Source organism: Coenobita brevimanus, chromosome 23 (assembly GCF_032717465.1).
Source record: "Coenobita brevimanus isolate Jiangsu-jjx chromosome 23, ASM3271746v2, whole genome shotgun sequence".
In the NCBI taxonomy this organism is placed as follows: domain Eukaryota; kingdom Metazoa; phylum Arthropoda; class Malacostraca; order Decapoda; family Coenobitidae; genus Coenobita; species Coenobita brevimanus.
This window is the reverse complement of record NC_136976.1, coordinates 52,782,563-52,807,034: the sequence shown is the minus strand read 5'-3', so window position 1 is coordinate 52,807,034 and position 24,472 is coordinate 52,782,563. Positions and strand designations below refer to the sequence as shown.

Sequence of the window (24,472 nt, the reverse complement as noted above, 5' to 3'; positions counted from 1 at the left end):
ACATCCCCCATGCACTCCTTCATAACCTTGTGCTGCTTCACCTACATGACCATTTAAGTCCCCTCCCAAAATCCCTATCTCATCATTCCGCATACCACCTACTACACATATTAAATCATCCCAAAATCTGGCATTTGGGGGTTAAATGCCCCATATGGTTTGAGTTTTAAACCTGACACAGCACACATGTAAATTTTGTGGAAAATGCAATGATATCACCTTACTGTGGTTCACACATACATACACACACTACCTGACAGAAATTCTTAAATATAGATAATTCCTCAATGATAATTCTCAATGATGATTCCTCCATATAGTGTTACCTTCTTGCCACTGTAAATCAAAATAATTAGGTCAAGCTGTATATGTGTGTGTATGTCTGTGTTTGTTCGCTTTTTTCAAGTGAACAGTAACAGATATCAACCTAATTATTTTTGTATTAGGTTGGGGTAAGTGTGGGAGTGTCCGAAAAATACAGTACCAAACAAAAATTTTGGCAAATGAGTGCAACATGACTGAACGAAATTGTCTGAAATCGCAACACACTAAAGTAACGTCTATGCATTTGTTCATTTCCTTCTTGAGATCGGTAATTGATAATGGCCTAATTCTTTTTGGGTCACGGTAAGTCCAGGGAGTGTCAGAAAACTAGCAAACAAAAATTTTGGCAATCATGTGCAATGTGATGGTGCGAAATTGTCAGAAATCGTGACATGCAAAAATAATTTTTTCAACTTCTTGGTAAGATTTGGTCACTGTGGGCACAATAATGGTATGGGAACAAAGATAATGGTATCGTTTCTTTTCATTTTTGAAGGCTCCAACATGCTTGCATGCGTTGGCCTCGGTCACCTGATGGTGACTCTCCATGCTGCTTGATCTCTGGCAGCTTCCCTATTCAGTCCCTTAACCCTGAGGCACACTCAATGACCTTGTCCTAGTCTTTTTCAGTCTACCTCTCACAACCCTACCCCTAACATTAACACTTCTCACTTTCTGTGCCCAATTATCGTCCCCCATCCTCTCCATATGCCCAAACCATCTTAATCTACCTCTTCTCATCACAACAACAATACACTCCAGTCTCATCCTATCCCTCAACTCTTCCATCGTAAACCTAGCCCCCCCAGACCTGCACTCAGGGATGCACTGCATATCCACCTAATCATTGCCACTTCTGTATGTCTAAGCCTATGAATATCCTCTTCCTTTACTGCCCAAGTCTCACTACCATAATGCATTACACTCCTTACACATGCCGCATACAATGATCCCTTAAGGGGATGTCACACAGTACCTGAAATCACAGTTTGCTGATGGAACGCATTCCTGGTTTGCTGGAACCAGGTACAAACCCTACCACATGCGCTTCTCAAACGCTGCCCACGGTCGGCAAAAATGTAAACACAGCACACGGGAGTCTGTCCCACCGTCTCACACGAGGCACATGTATCAGATGCAACATGTCTTTCCTTGAATTTGCTAAGGGGAGAGTGATTGCTGCATTGGCTCTTGCAGTGGTGGCACTTGAAAAGAAAGAAGTAGCGGCGGCCAAAACCACGAGAAAGCAGCTGTGGAGCAGCCTTTTTGTGACAAGGGAATGGCCTTCTTTTTTCAATGAGGGCAATTTCAGCAGCCCTTTTCCATACTATCTGCCCAGATGCCATCATATCTGCAGTGTTGAATGAACAGCAAGATACACACAAAACTCTTTCACCCAGAATGGTGTGTTGTATCTGCCCCCCAATGTAAACCACTGAATAATCGATATCGTTCTTTCACCCATGCACGATATAAAAGGTTATTTATGCTTTCATAATTAATAATATATATATATAATATAAAGTAATAGGCACTCTAGGAGGGAATTATCCATCCATCCATACATCATCCAATCCTACATTGCCCCATGAGGAATGTAGGAGCCCGGGGCCAGGCAGTTGGTCCCAACATTTAAGATGAGTGAATAACTTTTAAAAATAAACAAAATACTGCAGTATAGCCTCCAAGTTCTCCATTCGGCTCACTCTGCTATCAGAGAAAATGTTTTGTACCTGGTTTCGTCAGCAAGTATAAATCTGAACCAAATCCAATTTTCCCAATGAAATCCTCGCCAGGTACCGGTACCACGGTTTCGTAGGCAGTTACCACGATTTCTTCGACAAACCATGATTTCAGGTACCGTGTGATACCCCCTTTAATACAGAGGGAGAGCCCTCTCAATGTTAGGTGAGGCAACAGCTCCCTGACCTTCTTCCAACCACTCCTCATTATATACACAGAGCTAACTCCAGCCCCACCTCCAGCACATAATATGTCTTCCAAATAACAAAACTCTTCCACACACTCAAGAGATAATAATAATAATAATAATAATAATAATCTGGCCTTTTGTTTCTCAAAAGCGCCAGTTCTTCCTTTTGGGAATTCCCTAGCGCTCGTTATTTTTACAATTACAAGAATTGTGACATTTCTTGTATATAATACAAGCTACATCATATATACATGAAAGTGGCAAAAATTAAACCCTATAATCATCTGTCATAGTACCTCTCTCCAGGTCGTAGCATTTTGAAAAAAGAAAGGCTTTCAGCTGTCTCTTAAAGGATTCAACAGTAGAGAGTTGTCTTATGGACAATGGCAATCTGTTATATAATCTAGGGGCTCTATATGCAAAACAACGATCAGAGAAAGATGACTGGTGAATGGCTCCTGGCTCATCAAGACGCAAGGAATCATCTTCACTGCGTAACATCACACCCGGGCGTGTCGATGGGAGTTTTAACAATTCAGCAAGATACTTCGGTTCACCAAACTTAAGAACCTTGAATGTAATAAGACACAGTTTAAATTCAATTCTAGCCTTTACTGGCAACCAATGCAACTCAATCAGAAACGGGGTAGTTGAGGTTCTCGGGGGGAGACCAAAGATAAGCCGTGCCGCCCTGTTCAACACAGACTGAACTTTTGTTAGTATATTATTTGGAAGACCAACCCACAGTGAATTACAATAATCAACACGAGACAAGACCACTGCATGGACCAATGTTAGGAGGCACTGTCTATTCAGGAATCTTCTCACAGAATACAGATTTCTGATATGCAAGTTACACCCTCTTACAACCTGATTAATGTGTTCTTTGTAATTTAACTTAGAATTAAAATAAACACCCAAATTTCGAACAGAACTGACTGGATGCAGCTGTGACACGCCAATGTTCAAAGCCAGGGCATTGTCAGTGTCATCACCCCTTCTGTTTCCTCTGATGATGATGATCTCAGTTTTACCATCATTCAGCTTAAGTTTCCTCTTAGCCATCCAAATCTTAATATCAGACATTAGAGATTCAAACTTTATCTTAGTATCGTTGATATCTGACATCTTAACATAGAGCTGGGTGTCATCAGCATAAAAATGATAGGACACATCATGAGCATCAAGTAGAGACGATAAACTACTTGTGTAGATAGTAAATAGAACTGGACCCAAAACTGATCCTTGAGGGACTCCAAATAGAAGAGGAGCAGAATCAGAGCTAGCGTAATCAACAACCACTCTCTGAGATCTGTCCGACAGATACGACTTAAGGAGCAAAAGGGCACAATCACGAACGCCATAAAAATACAGATCATCCAACAATAGTTTATGATCTACTGTATCAAAAGCTGCAGACAGATCCAAAAGAACTAGGGGAGAGGACATCCCACTACAAGTGTTTGCCACCAAGTCGCTCTGAATCCTTGTTAGTGCAGTTTCAGTCGAATGGTATTTTCTGTATGCTGATTGAACAACAGGAACAACTCTGTTGTGTTCCAGTAGTGGTAAGAGTTGGTCAAGTATGGCCCGCTCAATAATCTTGGATAAAAAAGACAGGTTAGAGACAGGACGATAATTTGTCATGCTCTCGACATCAAGGCCAGGTTTCTTAATTAGGGGCCTAAGCAAAGCACGTTTCTCAGACTGCACAAAATTACTTTCTAAGAAGCATCTATTTATTATGTTGCAGATAAAGTCTGCAGCATGCTCATACACATCAGGCAGTCGTGACATGTTACATGGATCGAGTGAGCAAAATGTTTTATTAAGTTCTCTGATGTAACATTTGACTCTGTTTACATCCAGTGGATGAAATGTTGAAAGCAAATGATCCCCGGTGCACCGTGGCTGGAGATTCACCAAGTTCAATCCTTTCATCCATCCGTCCATCTATCATCCAATCCTGTGCCGCCCCATGAGAAGCGTAGAAGCCTGGGGCCAGGAAAGTCGGTCCTAACATTAAAGATGAGAGTGACCAGCCTCACTCATCCCTGAGTGGCATTACGTGAGCAATAAACCCCAACCAACCCTTGGATATAAACCTATACAGGCTCAAGCTGACTGGAGAGCCTTAATTAAGCACTAAACCACCAGGCACCATCATTTGGTTATATGGTCATCATCCAGCATTGTAAATGGTTTCCTGGTGTACAGGAAATCATTTGACTTGTCACTCACTGTAGAGTCACCCATAAGCAGAAGGAAGAGGAAAAAGTGAAGGAAAGACAGACAGAAGAGAGAGTGTAAAGTCACCGGTAGGCAGAAGGAAGAGGAAAGAATGATGGAAAGAAAGGCAGAAGAGGAATGAAGGAAGGGAGGAAAGGGCAGACACCCAAAGCAGCACTACATTAAGTGAGTGCACACCTGGCAATCTCCACATGCTCTCCCCAACACATTGCACACATAAGAGCAGCATTATCGCACAGTCTCCGTTCTTTCTTTACCCCTGCACAATTGTTGACTCTATACAGGGGTTTTATCCACCCCTGTGTGGAGTACAACTCTCATGTGTGGGGAGGCTCCCCACATACAGCTCTTCTCAATAGGTTGGAGTCAAAGGCTTTTCGTCTCATTAACTCTCCTCCTCTTACTGACTCCCTTCAACCTTTGTCTCTTCGCCGCACTGTTGCATCTTTATCTCTTTTCTATCACTATTTCAATGGTCACTGCTCCTCTGAACTGTCTGCATGCATTCCTCCACCTCTACAATGGGCACGTAGCACCCGTCTATGGTGGTACCACTCTAAACTGGCGGTTTGGGTGGGGCACGAACCTCTGTACAGTGGTCCCACGTGTTCCATACACGCGATGTGAACGGCTCTGATATATGTAAAAGGCATCACAATAAGTTAAACACATAAGAATACAATGGTAACATGTGTATTATAATATATGAAAGAACAGTAAACTTCTATCTATCTATCTATTGCCTGATGCCTCAATCCCCTTTGGGGTGGCCACAAACAAATCGCATCCAAGTCGCCCTGTCCCCCGCCATTTCACTGCCCTGCTCCCAACTCACACACCCCTCTCTCATATACCTCTCCACCCCATCCCTCCATCTCATCCTCGGCCTCCCCCTCCCTCTTCCCCCCTCCACCTCACTCACATACACTCTCTTCGTCAGTCTTTCACCCTCCAACCTCTCCACATGGCCAAACCACCTCAGTGTGTTCCTCATAACGCTTCCTATCACATCCACATCCACACCACAACGCTCCTTTATATCCTCATTCGTCAGCCTGTCTCTCCATGTGACTCCACAGGCTCCTCTTAAATAACTCATTTCCACTGCTCTCACTCTTGACTTGTGTCCTTCCAACAACGTCCAAGCTTCACTTCCATACGTTAGAGTTGGTATCACAATACTGTCATGTAGTAACTTTTTCACTTCCATGCTTCTTATCATTGCTTTCAAAGAACCAGCAACCTTTCTTCCCTGATGTACCCTTTCAAGCACTTCACCCTGCAAACCTCCATCCTTACTCATCACACTACCCAAGTACTTAAACGTACTCACATTTTCCAATTCCTCACCATCCAACCTCACTGTACATTCACTGACTTCACCTCTCTCAAAGAGAGGCAATACAGAAACGTGGCATAAATATTTTACAGTGTTGCTAAAAAATAAGTAGTCACTTTTATTGGCTGTTACTGTATTTTTGGGGTGGGTAATAATGTCACAATTATGATTATAAGATAATGTGCAGGAATATAAGTAAAAATATGCCAGTTTCTTAGTAAAAAAAAATAATAATACATTAAACCCTCGTGAGCGGCAACACTCACACGCACCCAGTCTGACCTGGAGGCCTGTCTGGGGACACCTCTTAAAAAAAAACACACACACCAAGACTTTTACCTCCTGGGTGGTGTGGAAATAAAGTCAAATTTACAATATGTACATTATAATGTAAAAGAAAATACCGGTAACCAAAATGTATCCTAAAATACCACAGTCGAGAGAGAGAGAGAGAGAGAGAGAGAGAGAGAGAGAGAGAGAGAGAGACCAGAGGCAATGTTGAGTGCAGCTAAGTGAGAGATGGAGGAAGGGAGGGAAGGAAGGAGGGAGAAAGTGACTGAATGAAAACAAATCATGGCGCCACAACAGCGAGGTCATCTGGCGCCATATGTAAAACAATAATATTTTTAATATAATTAGATATAATAAAAACAGAATAAAGAAATGAAAGCACAAGTTTATAAGTCACTCATAAAAGAAACAAAATTCCCAAGGGTGACGCACATCTCCCCCCAGGAGAGAGAGAGAGAGAGAGAGAGAGAAAAGGCAGGCCAGGGGCAGTGTTGTGTGCATTGTCAAGCTGAGGGAAAGATGAAGGGAGGGAAGGAAGGAGGGCGAGAATGACTGAATGAAAACAAATCACGGCAACACAACCCCAAGGTCATCTGGCGCAATATGTAAAACAATAATATAATAAAAAACAAAATAAAGAAATGAAAGCACAAATTTATAAGACACATAAAAGTAACAAAATTCCCTAGGGTGATGCACATCTTACCCCAGGAGAGAGAGAGAGAGAGAGAGAGGCATCGCGGGTATGGAAAACGTGCCAACACTGTACAGAGGTTCGTGCCTCACCAAAACTGCCAGTTTAAAGTGGTACCACCATAGCAGCAAATTCTCATCCCTTTTCTGTCTAACTCTCTAATGCAAGAGCCGTTACTCCCAGTCCTTCATTTATGCAACAGATCAACTCTGGAACTGTCTCCCTCTGTCTGTATTTCCTGCTGCCTATGATCTCCAGTCTTTCAAACAGTGTGTCCAGGCATCTCGAAATGAATGGATCTTGAATTTGGCTCTCTCTTGTATTTTGTTTTTCTCTTGGAGGGAACTCTTATTGCGGGCTCATGGCCTTTGGTTCCTTCTTCCTCACAAAAAAAAAAAAAGTCTAGTTCTAATACCACTACATCTCTTATGTACCCATTTATCACAAACACTGCACAAGATGGAATTATTTCCCATACCTTTGTGGCAAATCACATATGGCTACTCTCCCTCTTCTTTGACAGTATGGCCACCTGCCCTAGATACTATCACTTTTGTTTTATTTGCATTTACTCTTAAGCCCTTGTGCCTCATACTATACCTCCACTCCCTAAATCTTTCCTCTGCCTCTCTTTCATTCTCTGCAACCAAAACCAATGCATTAGTATAAAACATCTCACACGGGAGTCCATTTCTGAAGTCACGTGAGAGGGCTTCAAGTTGTACCATGATAACAACGAGGGGTTCAAGACTGACCCCTGGTGCACACCAATATTCATGGAAAATTCGTCACTCAAATCTCCATTCACCCTTATCTGGATGTGAGCACCCACATACAGACCCTAACCAGCCACTCCTTGATACCAAGCTTTCTCATTGCCCACTTCACCATATCTCTGGGGACTCTGTCAAAGGCCTTCTCCAAATCAACAAAACAATGTACAAATCCCCTTTTTCTCCTATAGACTTTTCCTGAAGCTGTTGAACAATGAATATGGCATCAGTGATCCCTTTGCCTGACCCAAACTGCATCCCATCAATAGCTATTCACTCTTTCTCTAATCATACCTCTAAAACTCTCTCCATTACCTTCATTATCTGGTCTAAAAGCTTTACACCTCTATAATTTTCTCTTTCCAGGGCATCACTCTTCCCCTTGTACACATTTATAATTGCACTCTTAAGCCAAACATCTGGGACAACACACTCATATGTAATTGTATTCATGAAGTCAATGACTAACCCCATTCCTGTATCTCCTGAGATATAGGCTATGCATATATTTTGATGGAATGGCTACTAGCCAGTCCCACAAATTTTGGGAGCACCAAGCTTTCTCATTGCCCACTTCACGTACTTCCGGTGTTGCTGTTTGCTGATGATACAGTATTGTTGAGTGAAGATGAATGGGAGTTGCAAGGTTTGGTGAATGAATTTGGGACAGTGTGTAGGAGGAGGAAGCTGAAAGTTAATGTAAACAAAAGTAAAGTTATGGTGTTTGAGAGGAATGAAGTCACAGAGTGTGCAGTGAGGTTGGATGGTGAGGATATGGAGAATGTGAGTGCATTCAAGTACTTGGGTAGTGTGATGAGTAAGGATGGAACTTTGGGGGATGAAGTACGTGAAAGGGTACAGCAGGGAAGGAAGGTTGTTGGCACACTGAAAGCAGTGATGAGAAATAGGGAGGTGAGTATGGAAGTTAAGAAGTCTCTGCATGATGGTATTGTGATCCCTACCCTGACGTATGGAAGCGAGGCGTGGACCTTGCAAGAGGGGAACAAGTCAAGAGTGAGAGCAGTGGAAATGAGTTACTTGAGAGGAGCATGTGGAGTGACATGGAGGGACAGGTTGACGAATGAAGAAGTGAAGGAACGTTGTGGGGTAGATGTGGATGTGGTTGAAAAGATTAGGAGAAATACGCTGAGGTGGTTTGGACATGTGGAGAGGATGGAGAGTGAAAGACTGACTAAGAGGGTGTATGTGGGTGAGGTGGAGGGAGGGAGAGGGAGGGGTAGACCGAGGATGAGGTGGAGGGATGGAGTTGAGAGGTATATGAGGGAGGGGGGGGTGAGTTGGGGGAAGGGGAGTCAAATGGTGGGTGACAGAGTGACTTGGAGGCGTTTTGTCTGCGGCCACCCTTTGCGGGATTAGGGCGTCGGGCTATAGATAGATAGACAGATAGACGTACTAGTTTTCGAAAAAGAGGCTGAGCAAAATGTTTTTTTCCATTTGCTAGTCTGTGTGGGTATAAGTAAGGAAGATAATATTTGATGGATACCAGAGATGTACCGATTCCAAAATTTTGACCGATACCGATACCACAAAATTGGACCAATACTGATACCAGTGCACTGGAGACCAATATACTCGGCTGTTGCCTATACTCATGCGACTTTCTTTTTTTCAAGTTTCTCATTAAACAACTATGCACCATGTACTCAAAATAATGCTACTAAATAATTGGACATTGCCAATTATTTTTTTTTTCATCCCTATAAAATATCCAAATTCTATTTAACAAAATAACTTTCAGTGAAGTTCTCTGCTAGATGTTCATGTTAAACGGGGAGCGGATATTGGTAGTGACCATCAACTCACCATTGCAAAAATAAGGTTTAAATTTAAAAATCAGAAGAAGGAAAAATCTGGTGTTGGTAGATATGATATTGTTAAGCTTAGAAGGGAAGGAGAAGAAAAGGAGGAATTCAGATTAGAATGCAGAAATAGGTTTTTGGTGTTGGAAACGTTGGAAGAGGGGGAGAGAAGTGTAGATGAGATGTGGGAGGATGTGAACAAAGTTTTGCATGAGACTGCTGAATGTACGATTGGAAGGAGACATAGATTCAGCAGAAAGAAATGGATTTCAGAGGAAACGTGGGATATGATAAAAAAGAGAGGTGAGGCTAAATTGAGGAGTGAGATGCAATGCGTTGATGAACGAGAGATTGAATTAGCAAGAGTTGCGTACTGGAGTCTGAATTCAGAAGTAAGAAGGTTAGCTAGGAGAGATAAAAGAAGATGTGTGGATGAAAAGGTTGCAGAGACTGAAATCTTAATAAACAAAAATGATGGACAGAGTCAAAGAATAGCATATGAATCGATTAGAGAACTGAGTGGTAATGCAGGTAAAAGCAAGGAAATACCAGTTAGAGACGGGGAAGGAAATTTATTGACCAAAGATGGAGATATTAAAAATAGATGGAAAGAGCATTTTGAGACAGTTCTTAATAGACCAATACCACCAGAAGAGGATATACCGTCTGCTCAGGAAGATTTAAATATAGAAACAGGAGAGTTGAGGCTTGCAGAAGTGGAGAAAGCAGTAAAACAGTTAAAGAATAATAAGGCACCAGGGGAGGATGGTTTATTTCCGGAAATGTTTAAAGTGGAGGGGGATAGATTAATAATGATCTTGACCAAGCTATTCAATAAGATATGGGTGACGGGGTTACTACCATCAGTTTGGAAGAATGGTGTAATTGTTAAAGTTCCAAAGAAGGGAGACCTGAGTGAATGTGGTGATTGGAGGGGAATCTCTTTGTCACCGATAGCTTTGAAAGTTTTCAGTAGAGTGTTGTTAAATAGGTTGGAGCCGGTGGTTGAGGGTATTCTGAGGGATGAACAGGCTGGTTTTAGAAAGGGACGTGGTTGCAATGATCAGATCTTTATAGTTAGGCATTTGATGCAGCAAGTTAATGAAATGAGAGTACCGTTAAGTCTTTGTTTTGTTGATTTTGAAAAGGCTTTTGATAGAGTTTCAAGAGAGACTATGGGGAAGATCATGAGACATTATGGAATACCAGAGGAGTTTGTGGGGGTCATTATGAACACGCATGAGGACACATTTTGTAAAGTGATGGTTGATGGTTGTCTGAGTGATTCGTTTGAAGTCAAGTCCGGAGTAATTCAAGGTGGTGTTCTATCGCCTTTACTATTTATATTGGTCATTGATTACATTATGAAACGTGTTGGAACAGAAACCGGTGCAGGTATACTTTGGGGAGAGAACAGGAAACTTTTGGATTTAGATTATGCAGATGATATAGTTTTGATTTGTGATGGGCCAGAAGAGATGCAGAGAGTGTTAGACTGTTTGGTGAGTGAAGGTCGCAAGGTGGGTTTGGTTATTAATTGTGGAAAAACTGAAATAATCAATATGAATATGGAAAATGCGCAGGAATGTGTAATTGGAGGTATGGTTGTAAAGCAAGTTGATAGGTTTAAATATTTAGGTACTTATTTAGCCAAGGATGGTTCTTTGAACTTTGAATTCGAGGAAAGGTTAAAGAAGGCTAATCAGGCAATGGGAATGCTTAAAAATATTTGGAATAATAACAATTTTTCTGTGCATACAAAAATCAAACTTTACAAGGTAATGGTTAGGAGTATCTTAATTTATGGACACGAGTCTTGGTACAGCAAAGTGACTATGGAAAATAAATTCTTGATGTTTGAAAACAAAGCACTTAGAAGAATATTAGGAGTTAAGTGGTGGGAAAGGATACCAAATAGTAGAATTAGAGAAATAACGGGAGTGCAGCCGGTCGATGAATATGTTAGGTTCTCACGATGGAAGTGGCTAGGACATGTGTATAGGAGACAGGGAATAGTACGAGGTACACCAGGGTGGGTGGCACTTGGTAGGAGAGGTAGAGGAAGGCCAAAAGAGACGTGGGTGAGGACAATGAGACGGGAAGCTGGAGATGAGTGTTGGGGAGATCTTGAGGAGTTAGCACAAGATAGGATGTGGTGGTGTGAGTTCATCGAGGCCCTATGCATCCCCGAGGGTGCCACAGGAAATGACTGATTGATTGATTGATTGATTGATTGATTGATTGAATGATATGCTAAGCTCTAAATTCCTTTTAAGTATTGGCAGAAAATCAGTCGAAACCGATTCCTATACTCTAAAAAAGGGCCGATACTGCCGATAACGATACATTGGTATATCTCTAATGGATACCATGAATAGTCTGCCTCATAAGTTCTGTGTTACACTACACTCATCTGTTGCTTGCTGAACTGGGGATGTGTGACTCTCACTATCTGTATTCTTTGGTTACAGGGTGATAAAGAAAGTACTGGTAGTTGGAAAGTAAGGGACAATATGGCAGATTGCTGGCTGAGAGGAAAAAAGGCAAGAACATGGAAAGAACACTTTAAGGAACTGTTAATCAATGAGAATGAAAATAATGTGAGTATAAGTGGCTGGGGAATGGCTGGGAGAAGGATGGAGATGTGAAGGGGGACAGAGCTCAGAACAGTGGGATGGAAGTAGAGGAAGCAATGAAGAAAGTAAAAATGGGGAAAGCCCCACAAATTGACGGAGTGTGTGGTGAAATGCTGAAGCATGGGAAGAGACAGTAGTAGAATGGATATGGAAGACACACAGACTGGCCAGGGAGGAAGGTGGAGTCCCGGAGGATTGGCAGTCAGGTATAATAATTCCCCTGTACAATGGAAAAGAGAAAAAAGAAGTGCGTGGTAATCATTGTGGTATTTGTCTTCTTAGCAAAATGGGAAAAGTATATGGAAGAATACTTACTGATGGAATTAGGGAAGTAACAGAGGAAATAGTTGGAGAAGAGCGGGGAAGTATCAGCAAGGGAAGAAGTTGTATAGATCGAATATTCATCCTAAGGTGTTTCATGGAAAAGTTTCTAGAAACGGGAAAGAAATTGTAAGCTGCCTTCATGGATTTGGGGAAAGCATATCACAGAATGGACAGACAAGAAATGTGGAAACCAAAAATATTGAGAGTAAATGGGAAGCTGTTATATCCCATGAATGGTAAGTATGAGGGCGCTAGAGCTGCAGTGCATGTGGATGGTGAACTGAGTGAATTCTTCTATCTGAATGTTGTTTGAAACAGGGATGTGTCACGTCTTCATTACTGTTCAATCAGTACAAGGATGGAGTTAAAAAAACAAACAAACAAGATCAGGCAGTGGATGTTGGAGCAGCCCTCATAAGAGAAGGCAGTATTTGGAGACTTCCTGATCTGTCGTTGCACATTGCACTGTACTGTTAAGTAAAGATGAAGGGGAATTGCAAGGCTTGGTGAATGGGTTTGGGAGAGTATGTAAGAAATGGAATCTAAAGCTGAAAGTGGGGAGGTGTAAAGCTGTTGTCCTCAAGGAAAATGAAGTCACTGAATGTAGTGAGACTGGATAGTCAGGAAATGGAAAATGTGAGCATATTTATGTATTTGGGTAGTGTGATGAGTATGGATGGAAGTTTAGAGGATGAAGTGCTTGAAGGGGTACAGCAGGGAAGAAAAGTTGATGGTTCATTGAAAGCAGTGATAAGAAATAGGGAAGTGTCCATGGATGTAAAAAAGTTGCTGCATGACAGTATTGTGGTCTCTACTCTGATGTATGGAAGTGAAGCTTGGACCCTGCTGCAAGGACACAAGTCAAGCGAGAGCAGGGGAAATGTGGAGTTAAATGACAAAACAGACAGACAAATGAGGAAGCGAAGGTTACAGAAAGCATAAGGAAAAATACACTGAGGTAGTTTGGCCATGTGGAGAAGATGGAGAATAAGGCAAACTAAGAGTGAATGTGAGTGAGGTGGACAGGGAGAGAGGGAGGGAGAGACCGAGGATGAGATGGAGGGATGGAGTAGAGATGTATATGAGAGAGGAGGGTGTAAGCTGGGGGGAGGGCAGCAAAATCGTAGAGGAAAGGGTGACATGGAGCCAATTTGTTTGTGGCCACCCCTTGCAGGATTATGGCATCTGGCTATAGACAGATGTTTTTTCCAGACAAGGATACGTGACACATTGATGAGATATGAAGAGTGGAACACTAAGAACAAATTGGAAAGATGGAATGAAAACTGGAGAAGACAGATGGGCTCTGAATTATTTTTGTACAAGTCACTTTGGATGAATTAGGTACTAAGGATGAAAATACAAATGCAGAAATGTATACTGTGCATTAATGGCAGAGTGTTATAATATACTGGTTGCCGTATAAAGCATCAGATAACTGACTATACTTTGAAAGTGTCTTCAAAACTTGTTGGAGGCAGCTACTGTTAACTGTCAGTAACCTTGTTCAATGCAGCCGAGTGGCCTGGACCATAGAGTACTGCGAGTGTTGAAAGCAGAATAGTCACCACTCGAACAAAAGGCGATCCTAGTGTGTGAAACTCACATAACATGGAAGGCTAAATTTAAGCCCAAAAAGATTATCACAACGTGAAAATGATAAACATAACTTGGGTGGAGGAAGCTGCCCATTTTTTTGAAAACTGTACTACGCTGCAATGATAAAGATAACGCATCAAGAGGCCCCAAATTATTGTTCAGTCATCCATCCATCCATCATCCAATCCTACATTGCCCCATGAGGAGCGTAGGAGCCCGGGGCTTGGGAGTTGGTCCCGACATTAAAGATGAGAGTGACCAGCCTCACTCATCCCTGAGTGGGATTACATGAGCAATCAACCCCAACCACCCCCTGGATATAAACCTTCACCGGCTCAATCCGATAGGAGAGCAATAATTACCCACTAAACCACCAGGCGCCAAAATTTGGCTATATGGTTACCACCCAGCATAGTAAATGGTTTCCTGGTTTTCAGGAAACCATTTGGCTTGTCACTCAGTGTAGAGTCACCCACAGGCAGAAGGAAGAGGAAAAAATGAAGGAAAGAAAGACAGAAGAGGGAGTGTAAAGTCACCCGTAGGCAGAAGGACAAGGAAAGAATGAAGGAAAGAAAGACAGAAGAGGATGTAAGGAAAGAAGGATAGAGGAGAGGAAAGGGCAGACACCCAACAGCAGCACTACATCGAGTGAGTGGATGGTGAGTCATAATGCAGAAAAATAGGGTCATAACATGGTGCGAACAGGCATAACTCGACCAGTGATAGTCACAGCGTGGTTGCATCAATGACGTATGGCTGTCACGTGTCTGTGCGGGGTGTCGTCACGGTCCACTGAGCATTCCTGTCCCAGTTGAGTCTACCCTTTCCCCTTTGTCTGGCTGCATACGTGCTCTGTGTGATCTTTGTTCTTTTTTTGGCCACGGAACTCCACTCCAGTTCCCCCCAGCAAGCCCACGACCTCTTCCATTCCAGGAGAGGAATCTTCTAGTGTTTGTATGTAATGAAGTCTTTATTAGGTTAGGTTAATGTCCTGGGAAAAAAAAAAAAAAAATTGTCCCAAAAGGTGAACCTGAGGCTGGCTTGGGTACCGTGAAACATGTAAACATATGGCTCTACAATGCGGAATTTTCGTAAAGCGGGAGCTTCAGGGTAAAATATTCCCAAGTTAGGCAGGCAGTGACTGCATTTATATTAGCAGTACAGCAGAGCTTTATTACTGTATATTAAGACGACATTTATAGCTTTGAATTATTCAGCATACAAGGAATGATAGTGGTGATGGTGGTGGGGGTGCATCTGAACACACATCCCCATTAACGCAAGAGATAGCACATTTTGCTCTGTGTAAATATGGCTTACTGGGTTCTTTTAGGAATCAATTCCTTTAAAAACCCTCGGTTTGCTTGTACCAGTATAGTGCTGACAACCAACAGTGCCACTGGCCACTGACACAAATAAATACCTCATACTATACTGAAAACATATTTAACAGCCACTAATAACACTCTAACATGACTATACAGTAATGGAAAATAACCAAGAAGTCATTCTTACTTTTATGACATTCTTAACAACATCCAGCACACTTACCTAGCAATAGCAGCTTTACTTCCCTTGCCGCCCTTTCTCCTGCTAGTCTTAAGTCTTTGTCAATTTTTTTGCTTCTTTCTGCTGCTTCTTTATCAGCAGCATTACTCATTGCACACCCCATGGCTGCTTATGTGTGAGGGCCCACCCCTGAAAAACAAAAACTTCTCTTAAAAAAAAAAAAAAAAATTACATTAAAAAAAAATTAACATCTTTGCATTTCCATAATATATACCTTGCAAATATTCATTCATTCATTGCCAGACGCCATGTATCCCAAACGGGGTGGCCAAGGGCTTAGAGTTAATTGTTTTACAGGGAGGGGCACTAATCCTCCACCAACCCCACTTGACATACACAGAATTTCAATACACCATTACAAGGATTACAACACCTAGTAGGTATTGTAGCATACAGTAAAAGTCCAATTCTTCGGCATCTAATTCCCCGGCAAATCTGACATTTCGGCAGTTTTGAGAAATAGTCCCATTTACGAAAATCTCTGATTGTTCGGCAGATTTTCCGATTTTTTTCGTCAGTCTTGAAATTCTCCATGAGGACCCTCTACTGCTGGGGACTTCTTCCAGCAGTAGCAGACTCCAATCAACCCCTTCTGTTGTACATATGTAAATATGGAACCTACTATAAGTTTAGGTAAGTGCATGTGAACTTGTAGGCCTACTGTACCATTACATTTATATACAGTATGTTCACTAATTTCTTTATTTTTCATATTCATGTATAGTACTGTATTCATTACAGTACAGTAATCACTCCAATATCCGGATCAATAGAGCCATCGGTAGGTTCGGATATTGGTTTTGTCCGGATATTGGGCCCCAGCTTATGGACTTGTACTTACGGACCCTAACACAGAGAAACACCTATACAACTCCCTCCGGACATGCATAGCACCTATTTAACACCCAAATCACACCAATAAGGCACATAAATGACTGAAATAAATGCAATAGACACATAAAATGTGGGTTTAGAAGTATGTTCATACATTAATAAACATTCTGGTACTTATGGACTCTAACCGAACCTAACCTAACCGAACCTAACCGAACTCTGAAAAACACATTCCTACTGCACATGCATGAGGTAAGTTTAGTATGGAAAGAAGTACAGTATGACACTTTCTGGTAAGTATAGTATGGGAAAAATACAATATGAAACATTCTGGTAAATATAGTATGGAAAATAGTACAACATGAAACATTTTGGCTACTTACAGCAAGTCCCTGGCCACCTCGATGAATAACCGCCTCCTCTCGGACTCTGACAGTAAGAACGATTTCCTGAAGCACTTGCACTACACTCTTCCTGAAGTCTTGCACTGAACTTAGTCACTAACACACAGAAGTCCGTTCTTTTCACAGTGTTCACTTTAGTCCAAATAATGTTCCATTAAATTTAAGTGTTGCACATTAACTTTTCCCAAGTTTTTTAAGTTTCCAAAGCCAAAACAAAGAAGGTTAGTTACGTTAAATTTCTTTTCTACTTAGTCTTTTCTCCCAACTTGAAAACCTTAACACAACACACCGTTTTTTTCACTGCACAACACTCAAAATTCCCGTGTGGTCTAGTGGAGAAGTTCTTGCTGTTTATTCACTGTCAGAGCCCGAGAGTATCACTGGCAGGCGTCCAAGGGGTGCATCGGTGGGTAGTGGTGATGGCGTACCGACTACAGAAGACTCTGAAGACAGCCGCAAACTCACGTCGAGCGGTGACTCCACTGTAGCTGATGTGCTGGGCTGTGGCTCGGAGCATGAGGGCCTGTCTTGGGGAGGCAACGGAGTGGAACCAGGGCTTGGCACAGCGGGGGTCACGGGCCTGAAAAAACTGTCAATCGTTGACTGACGCAAGGACCGACGATTCTGGCGATTGATGATGCGCTGCCGGAAAGCACGCACTTCCTCCACGAGTCCCAAGGGCCCCATCTCCCTGTCGCAGTCCGGGTGTTCCAGGTAGTCTAGGACGAACTCTAGATGTTCCCAGAGTGCGCTCAGCTTGGGGATGGCTGGAGTAGTGTCCTGCTGGGCGGAGTCTGCATCATCATCGCCTTCGTCGTCGGAATCTTCAAGTTCGGGACTGACACCAGCAACCGAAGACGCGATCTCGATATCAGACAACGTCTGATACCCAGGATCGCCCTCGTCGTCGTCCAACCACTCACGAACATCGTCCACATCAACATCGTCGCCGTGCGTACGCAGCCGTGCATGGAAGTCATCCACGTCAAACCCTAGGAAATCGTACTCCACATCTGTTCCGAGAAGCAGACGAGACCAACCATTTTCAAGAGTTTTCACAGGGACTTCCTTCCATGCACTAGCCCAGTTGTACAGCGCAGACTTGATGTTGTAGCGGCGAAGGTTTTCCAAAGTCCGCTTGCCTCGAGTGTCACGTCCTTCCCTGCGCTCGTCCTCGTCCTCGAGAACCACCATCACCTCGTCCAGGAACTTCCGACGGTACAGGCGCTTTGTTGCCACGATCACTCCTTGGTCCATTGGTTGAATGAGAGCAGTCGTATTAGGTGGCAGAAACATGCACCTAATACGGCCATTCTCAGCAACCAAGTCCTTGTCGCACGGGTGGGCAGGTGCATTGTCGAGGAGAAGGAGAGCCTTTACCTGGTCGCGAGGAATTCCCAGTGTCTTCGTCTGGTAATGTATGACCTCCTTGGACGAAGTGATGGTGAAACCAGTCTTTGAAAATCACAGCTGTGAACCATGCTTTCAAAGAATGGTACCATACGACAGGAAGGACATCCATCACCCCACGAAGGCACCGAGGCTGCTTTGCACGGCCAACAATAACGGGCTTAAGCCGGTGCATGCCGTTAGCATTGGCACAACACAAAGCAGATATCCGTTCCTTAGAAAGCTTGCGGCCAGGTACACGCTTCTCCGTCTCATCGGCGAGAGTGTTCGTTGGCACCGAGCGATAGAATAGGCCAGTTTCGTCAGCGTTATAGACTTGACCGAGAGTGAGGCCCTCCCTGTCGATCAAGCCTTTCACCTTGTGCCGAAACTCGTCCACTCCATCCTCGTTAGCGTCCAATGCTTCGCCATGTGCTTTACGGTTAGTAAGGCCATGTCGCAACTTGAACGCGAAGAGCCAACCCTCGGATGCCTTGAAGTCTAGGGCGTCGTGAAGCCTTGCAAACTTCTCAGCAGCAGCCTTCAGCTCCGTTCCACGTACCATCACACCAGCTGCACGTTGCTGTCGATACCAAATCAATGTGGAGCGGTCGATCTCTGCATACTTGGGAGTAAACATAACCTTCCTCTCCACGTTGCGTTTGCTTCTCGACGAGAAGTCAGCCGTGTACTGCATGAGCTTGTCTCGGGAACGCTTGATATCAAACAAAGTCGACCAGGCCAGGTTGAACTCGCGGAGAATGCGAGAGGAAGACCAACCCGCATCAACCTTCTCCAATATCTCCCGTTTCTTCTCCAGAGTCAACACCACTCTCTTCCTTTTCTCAGGAGGCGGGGCCATCATCACACACACTAAGAGTAGGGCAGAGAGCAGCAGGAGGCCTTGCAGCAAGTACGGCACCACCACAAAAGCGAGCACGTGGGCAGCCATGACGAAGAGCGTAGGTCTTGTCGCGGTGAGAGACAGGCGGGAAGTGGGGAGGATGCAGCGGCGCTCTATCGGACGTCGGAGGAATGACGAACCAAAACAATGCTCTCACGCGGCGCGCGCGGCAAGTTCAAATTACGGACGGCAAAAAATCGATTTTTTTTTCCAATTTTTTTGGATTTTCGGACCATTTTGGGAATGTTTGATCCCAGGACGATAAGGTTCGGTTAGTGGGGATGTTCGGTTATTGGGCGTCCGGATATTAGAGGGATTACTGTATTGTAGAGTAGCAAACAGTATACAGTACTCTCTCCAAACACATTTGTAATGATATGAGTAGTGGTGATAGTGTTCACCGAAACATATAAGGTTTTGAGTGGGTAGGGTTTTTGATAATTCGGCAATTTTGATTTTTCGGCACTAGCCTGGTCCCATAGATGCCGAAAAATTGGACTTCTACTGTACACAGATAAACTCTGCATCTGTGTTGGTAGCCAGAGTTATTGCTTACATTACGGCACACTGTTATAACATTAGTATGCTGCCAAGGTACTTAGGGTCATTTGGCAATATACAGTGAAGTACAGGGGACAAGGGTGACTTTGGCTGAGTGCATATTTATTGTAGCTATTATCTGCAATACACTGAGGTGGTTTGGACATGTGGAGAGGATGGAGAGTGAAAGACTGACTAAGAGGGTGTATGTGGGTGAGGTGGAGGGAGGGAGAGGGAGGGGTAGACCGAGGATGAGGTGGAGGGATGGAGTTGAGAGGTATATGAGGGAGGGGGGGTGAGTTGGGGGGAGGGGAGTCAAATGGTGGGTGACAGAGTGACTTGGAGGCGTTTTGTCTGCAGCCACCCTTTGCGGGATTAGGGCGTCGGGCTATAGATAGATAGATAGATCTGCAAACCAGCCTAGTGGCGAGTGACAGGTAGAGTGATGGTGGTCAGGTAAGGATTAAACTGGTGGGCTGCAGCCATATGCACAACTGTAAGCATGAGAGTCATTATAATTCAACCGTACAGCACTTCTTTCTAAATCATCAATTCACCAATAAATGCTAAAGATTTACTTCTTTAGTTTATTTTTCCATGTTTAATGAATAAAGTAATGAATAATGTATAACAAAATAAACTTACCATGTGCATTTTGCACTACTGCAAGACACCGCAATGATGTGTTTCGTCTATGGGGTGTTTGAGAGAAGGCTATGTTTCAAATGGAAATGTTTGTTTGGCCCCGAATATGAATGGTACCGGTATCATATATACACTACGGCAATAATATAGCCTACGTACTGTTTAAGAGCATGGTACTGTATACAGTACAGTATACCAGATGTATGGAAATAATAAGTAACCGAGAAGGTAAATTCCCCAAGCTTCCTGGTTAACTGGGATTGTACTGTACAGTATTACTGTACTGAATAAAAATTGTATTGTGCTAAGTTTTCATCTTTTACTCAGAGGAAAGTTTCCCAGAAAGAGGGTCGAGACGGACAGTAACACAATACAGTATCTGGCTCGACGCCAAATGTTGAGCCGATGGGGGGTACTTACTCAGCATAGGGATTGGCTCAACTACAACGGATAATTGAGGGTACGGTGCTGTATAACTAATTAACCAGCTTCTATACCTATCTATACCCAGATGCCACAATCCCACCCACGAAGAGTGGCCATTTGGCTTTGAGTTAGTTGTTTTATGGGGAGGGGCATTAACCCTCCACCAACGCACTTGCCGACACGTAGGGACCACATATAGGCTGGTTTTATGGTTTGGACCCTGCATTGTAAATGGTTTCCTGGCTTACTGGAAATGACTTGACTTGTCACTCAATGTAAAGTCCCCTGAAAGGGAAAGAAGACTAATAAAGTGACAGGAAAGATGGGAGAAACAGGAAAAGACGAGGGCAGACACAGAAAAAGACTGATAAATTGAAGGAAGAAGTAGGCAGCACTACATCAAGTGAGTGCATGATATCTGATGCCCAACTGGCTTCTGATTTTGTTTCATTCTTCATAATCAAGATATCTCACACAGGAAATGAATCAGACAATGCTTTTTCAGTGAAGAATCTCAGATGAATTCTAGTCACAAAGTACAAGTGGCCACATGTTTTCACTTCATCTACTAGATCTAAACAAAGTTAAATGTTATATTAGAGATCTTAACTCCTGCTGGGCTGATCTTTTGTAAGGTAGTTTACCTCCCTTGAGTCACTGCTTTATAACCAATATAAACTGTACCTCACATGAGGCTTGCAGCCTGGCCCGTGCAGGCCTTCATGGTGCCTTCTGTGTGGTCATCAGTTTGGCAATAGTTAATAAAGTATATTACCTACTTGAACCATTCAATATGTTACAGTTGCCAGATGTGTACAAACAAGCAGCAGACATTATCTATAAAACAGTAAACAGATACTGGTCCTTCTTAAAGCACAACTTTGTGTAGTCTGAAGAAATGTGCCTTACTCCAGCCCCTACTTAAGAAGCCTGGTCTCATTGCTGCGAATGTTTTAAACTATAGTCCAGTCTCCAACTTGTCATATTTGTCCAAGATAACTGCATGGGCTACATATACTAGATCAACTTGTGCCATTTCTGGAACAAAACATGAGTTTGCTCCTCCCATTCAGTCAGAATGTAGGTAATATAGTACTACTCAACTGAAACTGCACTGACAGTCACGATGATTTGGTTCTGAGCACCTGCTGTGGGTTGTCCTATCTCTTGGTTCTGTTATATCCGTCTGTGGCTTTCAATACATATCATGAGCTACTGCAAAAAACCTGCATTTTATGATGACTGTGATGAAGCTCTTTTGCTCCTTTTCACATCTGTCTGACAGATCTCTGAGTAATTGAGGACAATGCTTACTCATGCTCAGCTCCCCCTCTGTTTGAGTTCCTCAAGGATTTGTTTTAGGTCCAGTTCTATTCACTGTTTGTATGAGTAGTATACTGTCTCTATACTTGATGCAAACAATGTGCCCTATCATGTTTAAGCTTATGACACTCGGCTTTATGTTAAGATGGCAGATACTGACGATACGAAGAATAAATTGAAATCCCTGATGACTGATATTAATACCTGGATGGCAAAGAGAACACGAGTTAAATTATTATAAAACAGAAATCATTATTTGATGAGACAGGAGGGGTGGTGAAGCTAATAATGTCCCGATTCCAAAGCTCAGTGAGTCACAACTTCATCCACCCAGTTTTGTGCAAAACTTGGGTGAATACATTAATTCAAAACTAAAATATAAAGAACGGAACATATTAAGTTGTCAGAGGCTGTAATCTGCAAATCAGAAAACTGTACAGTACAGTACTCTGAGACTGTTTCTGATTAGATGTTGCCTCTTAACACCAGTCCATGCTATGGTCTTGTCTCGTGTCAATTATTGTAATTCGTTATGGACTGGTCTCCCAAATAATCTACTAAAGACGGTTTAATCTGTCTATACTTATAATCAGTCTACATTGTATGAACAGAGCAACAAGGTTAACCTTTGGTCTCCCTCCAAGGACCCCGATCACCCTATACTGTATCTAATTGAGCTGCAGCGGTTGCCAGTAAAGTCTAGAATTGACTTTAAACTGTGTCTTACAGCTTTCAGGGTTCTAAAATTTGGTGAACCAAAGTATCTTGCTGAATTGTTAAAATTTCACTTGGCATGCACAGATGTGATGTTAAAAAGTGAAGACGATTCCTTACACTTTGATGAGCATGCAGTTGTTCATCAGCCAACTGTCTCTGATTGGTCCTTCTCCTATACAGCCCCTACATTATTTTCAAAATTGCCATTATTCATGAGGCATCTAATTTCTGATGAATCATTTAATGGGCAGCTCGAAGCCTCTCTCATTTCAAGAGATCAGTATTGGGACGAGGTGTTGTGATGGACAATTATGTGGTTTAAGTGCCGTCACTTTTTTTGCTGCTGAAGTATATATAGTATTATATATGAGTGACAGCACATTTCTCATAACTGTGAAAGTGCAAATGAGTGTTGAGTGCCAGTGAATTTCTTTGGATAAGCTGGTGCTTTTGAGAAACAAAAGACCAGATTAAAAGTTGAAAGTTGGAATACAAATGTGGGCAATTGTGTGTGTGTATGCGCCAACGCAAGATCGTGCTAAAAGAGTGAGAGAAGAGTTCTGGACAAATGTGGAAGTGTGCATGGAAAAGTTTGGAAGGAATGAGAGAGTGTTTTTGATTGGTGATATGAATGGTAAAGTTGGGAATGTGAAGGTGGATGGAATAGTTGGTGAGTGGGGTGTGCCTGCTGAGATAGATGAGAATGGGAGTGCGTTAGTGGACATTTGTGCTGGGAGGGGGTTGGTGATAGCCAATACCCTCTTCAGGCATAAAATGATCCACAGGTATACATGGCGAGTGATGAGAAGGGTGGGTGGTGAACTGAATGAAAGGAAGGCAATGACTGATTATGTGTGTGTGGATGAAAGGATGCGAAGATGTGTAAAGGATGCAAGAGTGTAGAGAGGTTGGGGGAGTGGACTTTCTGACCACTACTTGGTGGTGGCCAGAATTAGGATGCAAGTAAGATGGAGGAATAGAAGAAGGGAAAGACGAGAGGAAGGAGTAGTTGAAAGGAGAGTGGAAAGGTTACAAGAGGATGAGAAAAAGGCAGAGTATAAGAGAGAAGTGGAGGAACGATTGGGCAAATATGAATGGGAGCAGATGGGAGACGTGGAAGGTGTGTGTAAGATATTTACAGAAGAAATATGTGCAGCATGTGATGTGGTGTGTGGAAGGAAGAGAAGACGGAGGGGGGTGCAAGGAACAGCGTGGTGGACTGAAGAGGTGAAACAGGCTGTGGCACAAAAGAAGAAAGCATACAATGAATGGATGAGAAATAGGGGTGTGGAAGAAGTTGAGAGGTGGAAGAGAGAGTTATATGTGGAAAGGAAGAGAGAGGTGAAAAGATTAGTAAGAGAGAGTAAGAAGAGAGTGGATGAGGAATTTGGAAGGAATTTGAGTGTAAAGTGGAGGGACTGTAAGAAAATGTTCTGGAGAGAAGTGAAAAGAGTAAGACAGGGTGGAAGTGAAGTTAGCAGGGGAGTGAAAGATAAAAATGGTAGATTACTAGTGGAGAAGGGAGAAAAAGTGAGCAGATGGAGAGAACATTTTAAGGAATTGTTGAACATACAGGATGGAAGTAATGCGAGTATAAGTGGCTGGGGAATGGCTGGGAGAAGGAGGGAGGTGAGAAGACAGGAAGAAATCAGTAGGATAGAAGTTGCGGAAGCAATGAAGAAAGTTAAATTGGGGAAAGCCCCAGGAATTGATGGAGTGTGTGGTGAAATGCTGAAGC

At 42.9% G+C, this 24,472-nt stretch overlaps 1 protein-coding gene across 2 annotated transcripts in view; it reads right to left on the bottom strand.

Moving 5' to 3' along the window:
• Galphai (G protein alpha i subunit) overlaps window positions 1-24,472 on the bottom strand; it is a 307,080-nt gene that overhangs the window by 94,736 nt on the left and 187,872 nt on the right. For both annotated transcript variants that reach the window (XM_080267265.1, XM_080267266.1), the window contains exon 2: window positions 15,535-15,681. In XM_080267265.1, coding sequence (XP_080123391.1) covers window positions 15,535-15,655 — 121 coding nt within the window. In that variant the 5' untranslated portion in view covers window positions 15,656-15,681. The remainder of the gene's footprint in view (window positions 1-15,534; window positions 15,682-24,472) is intronic.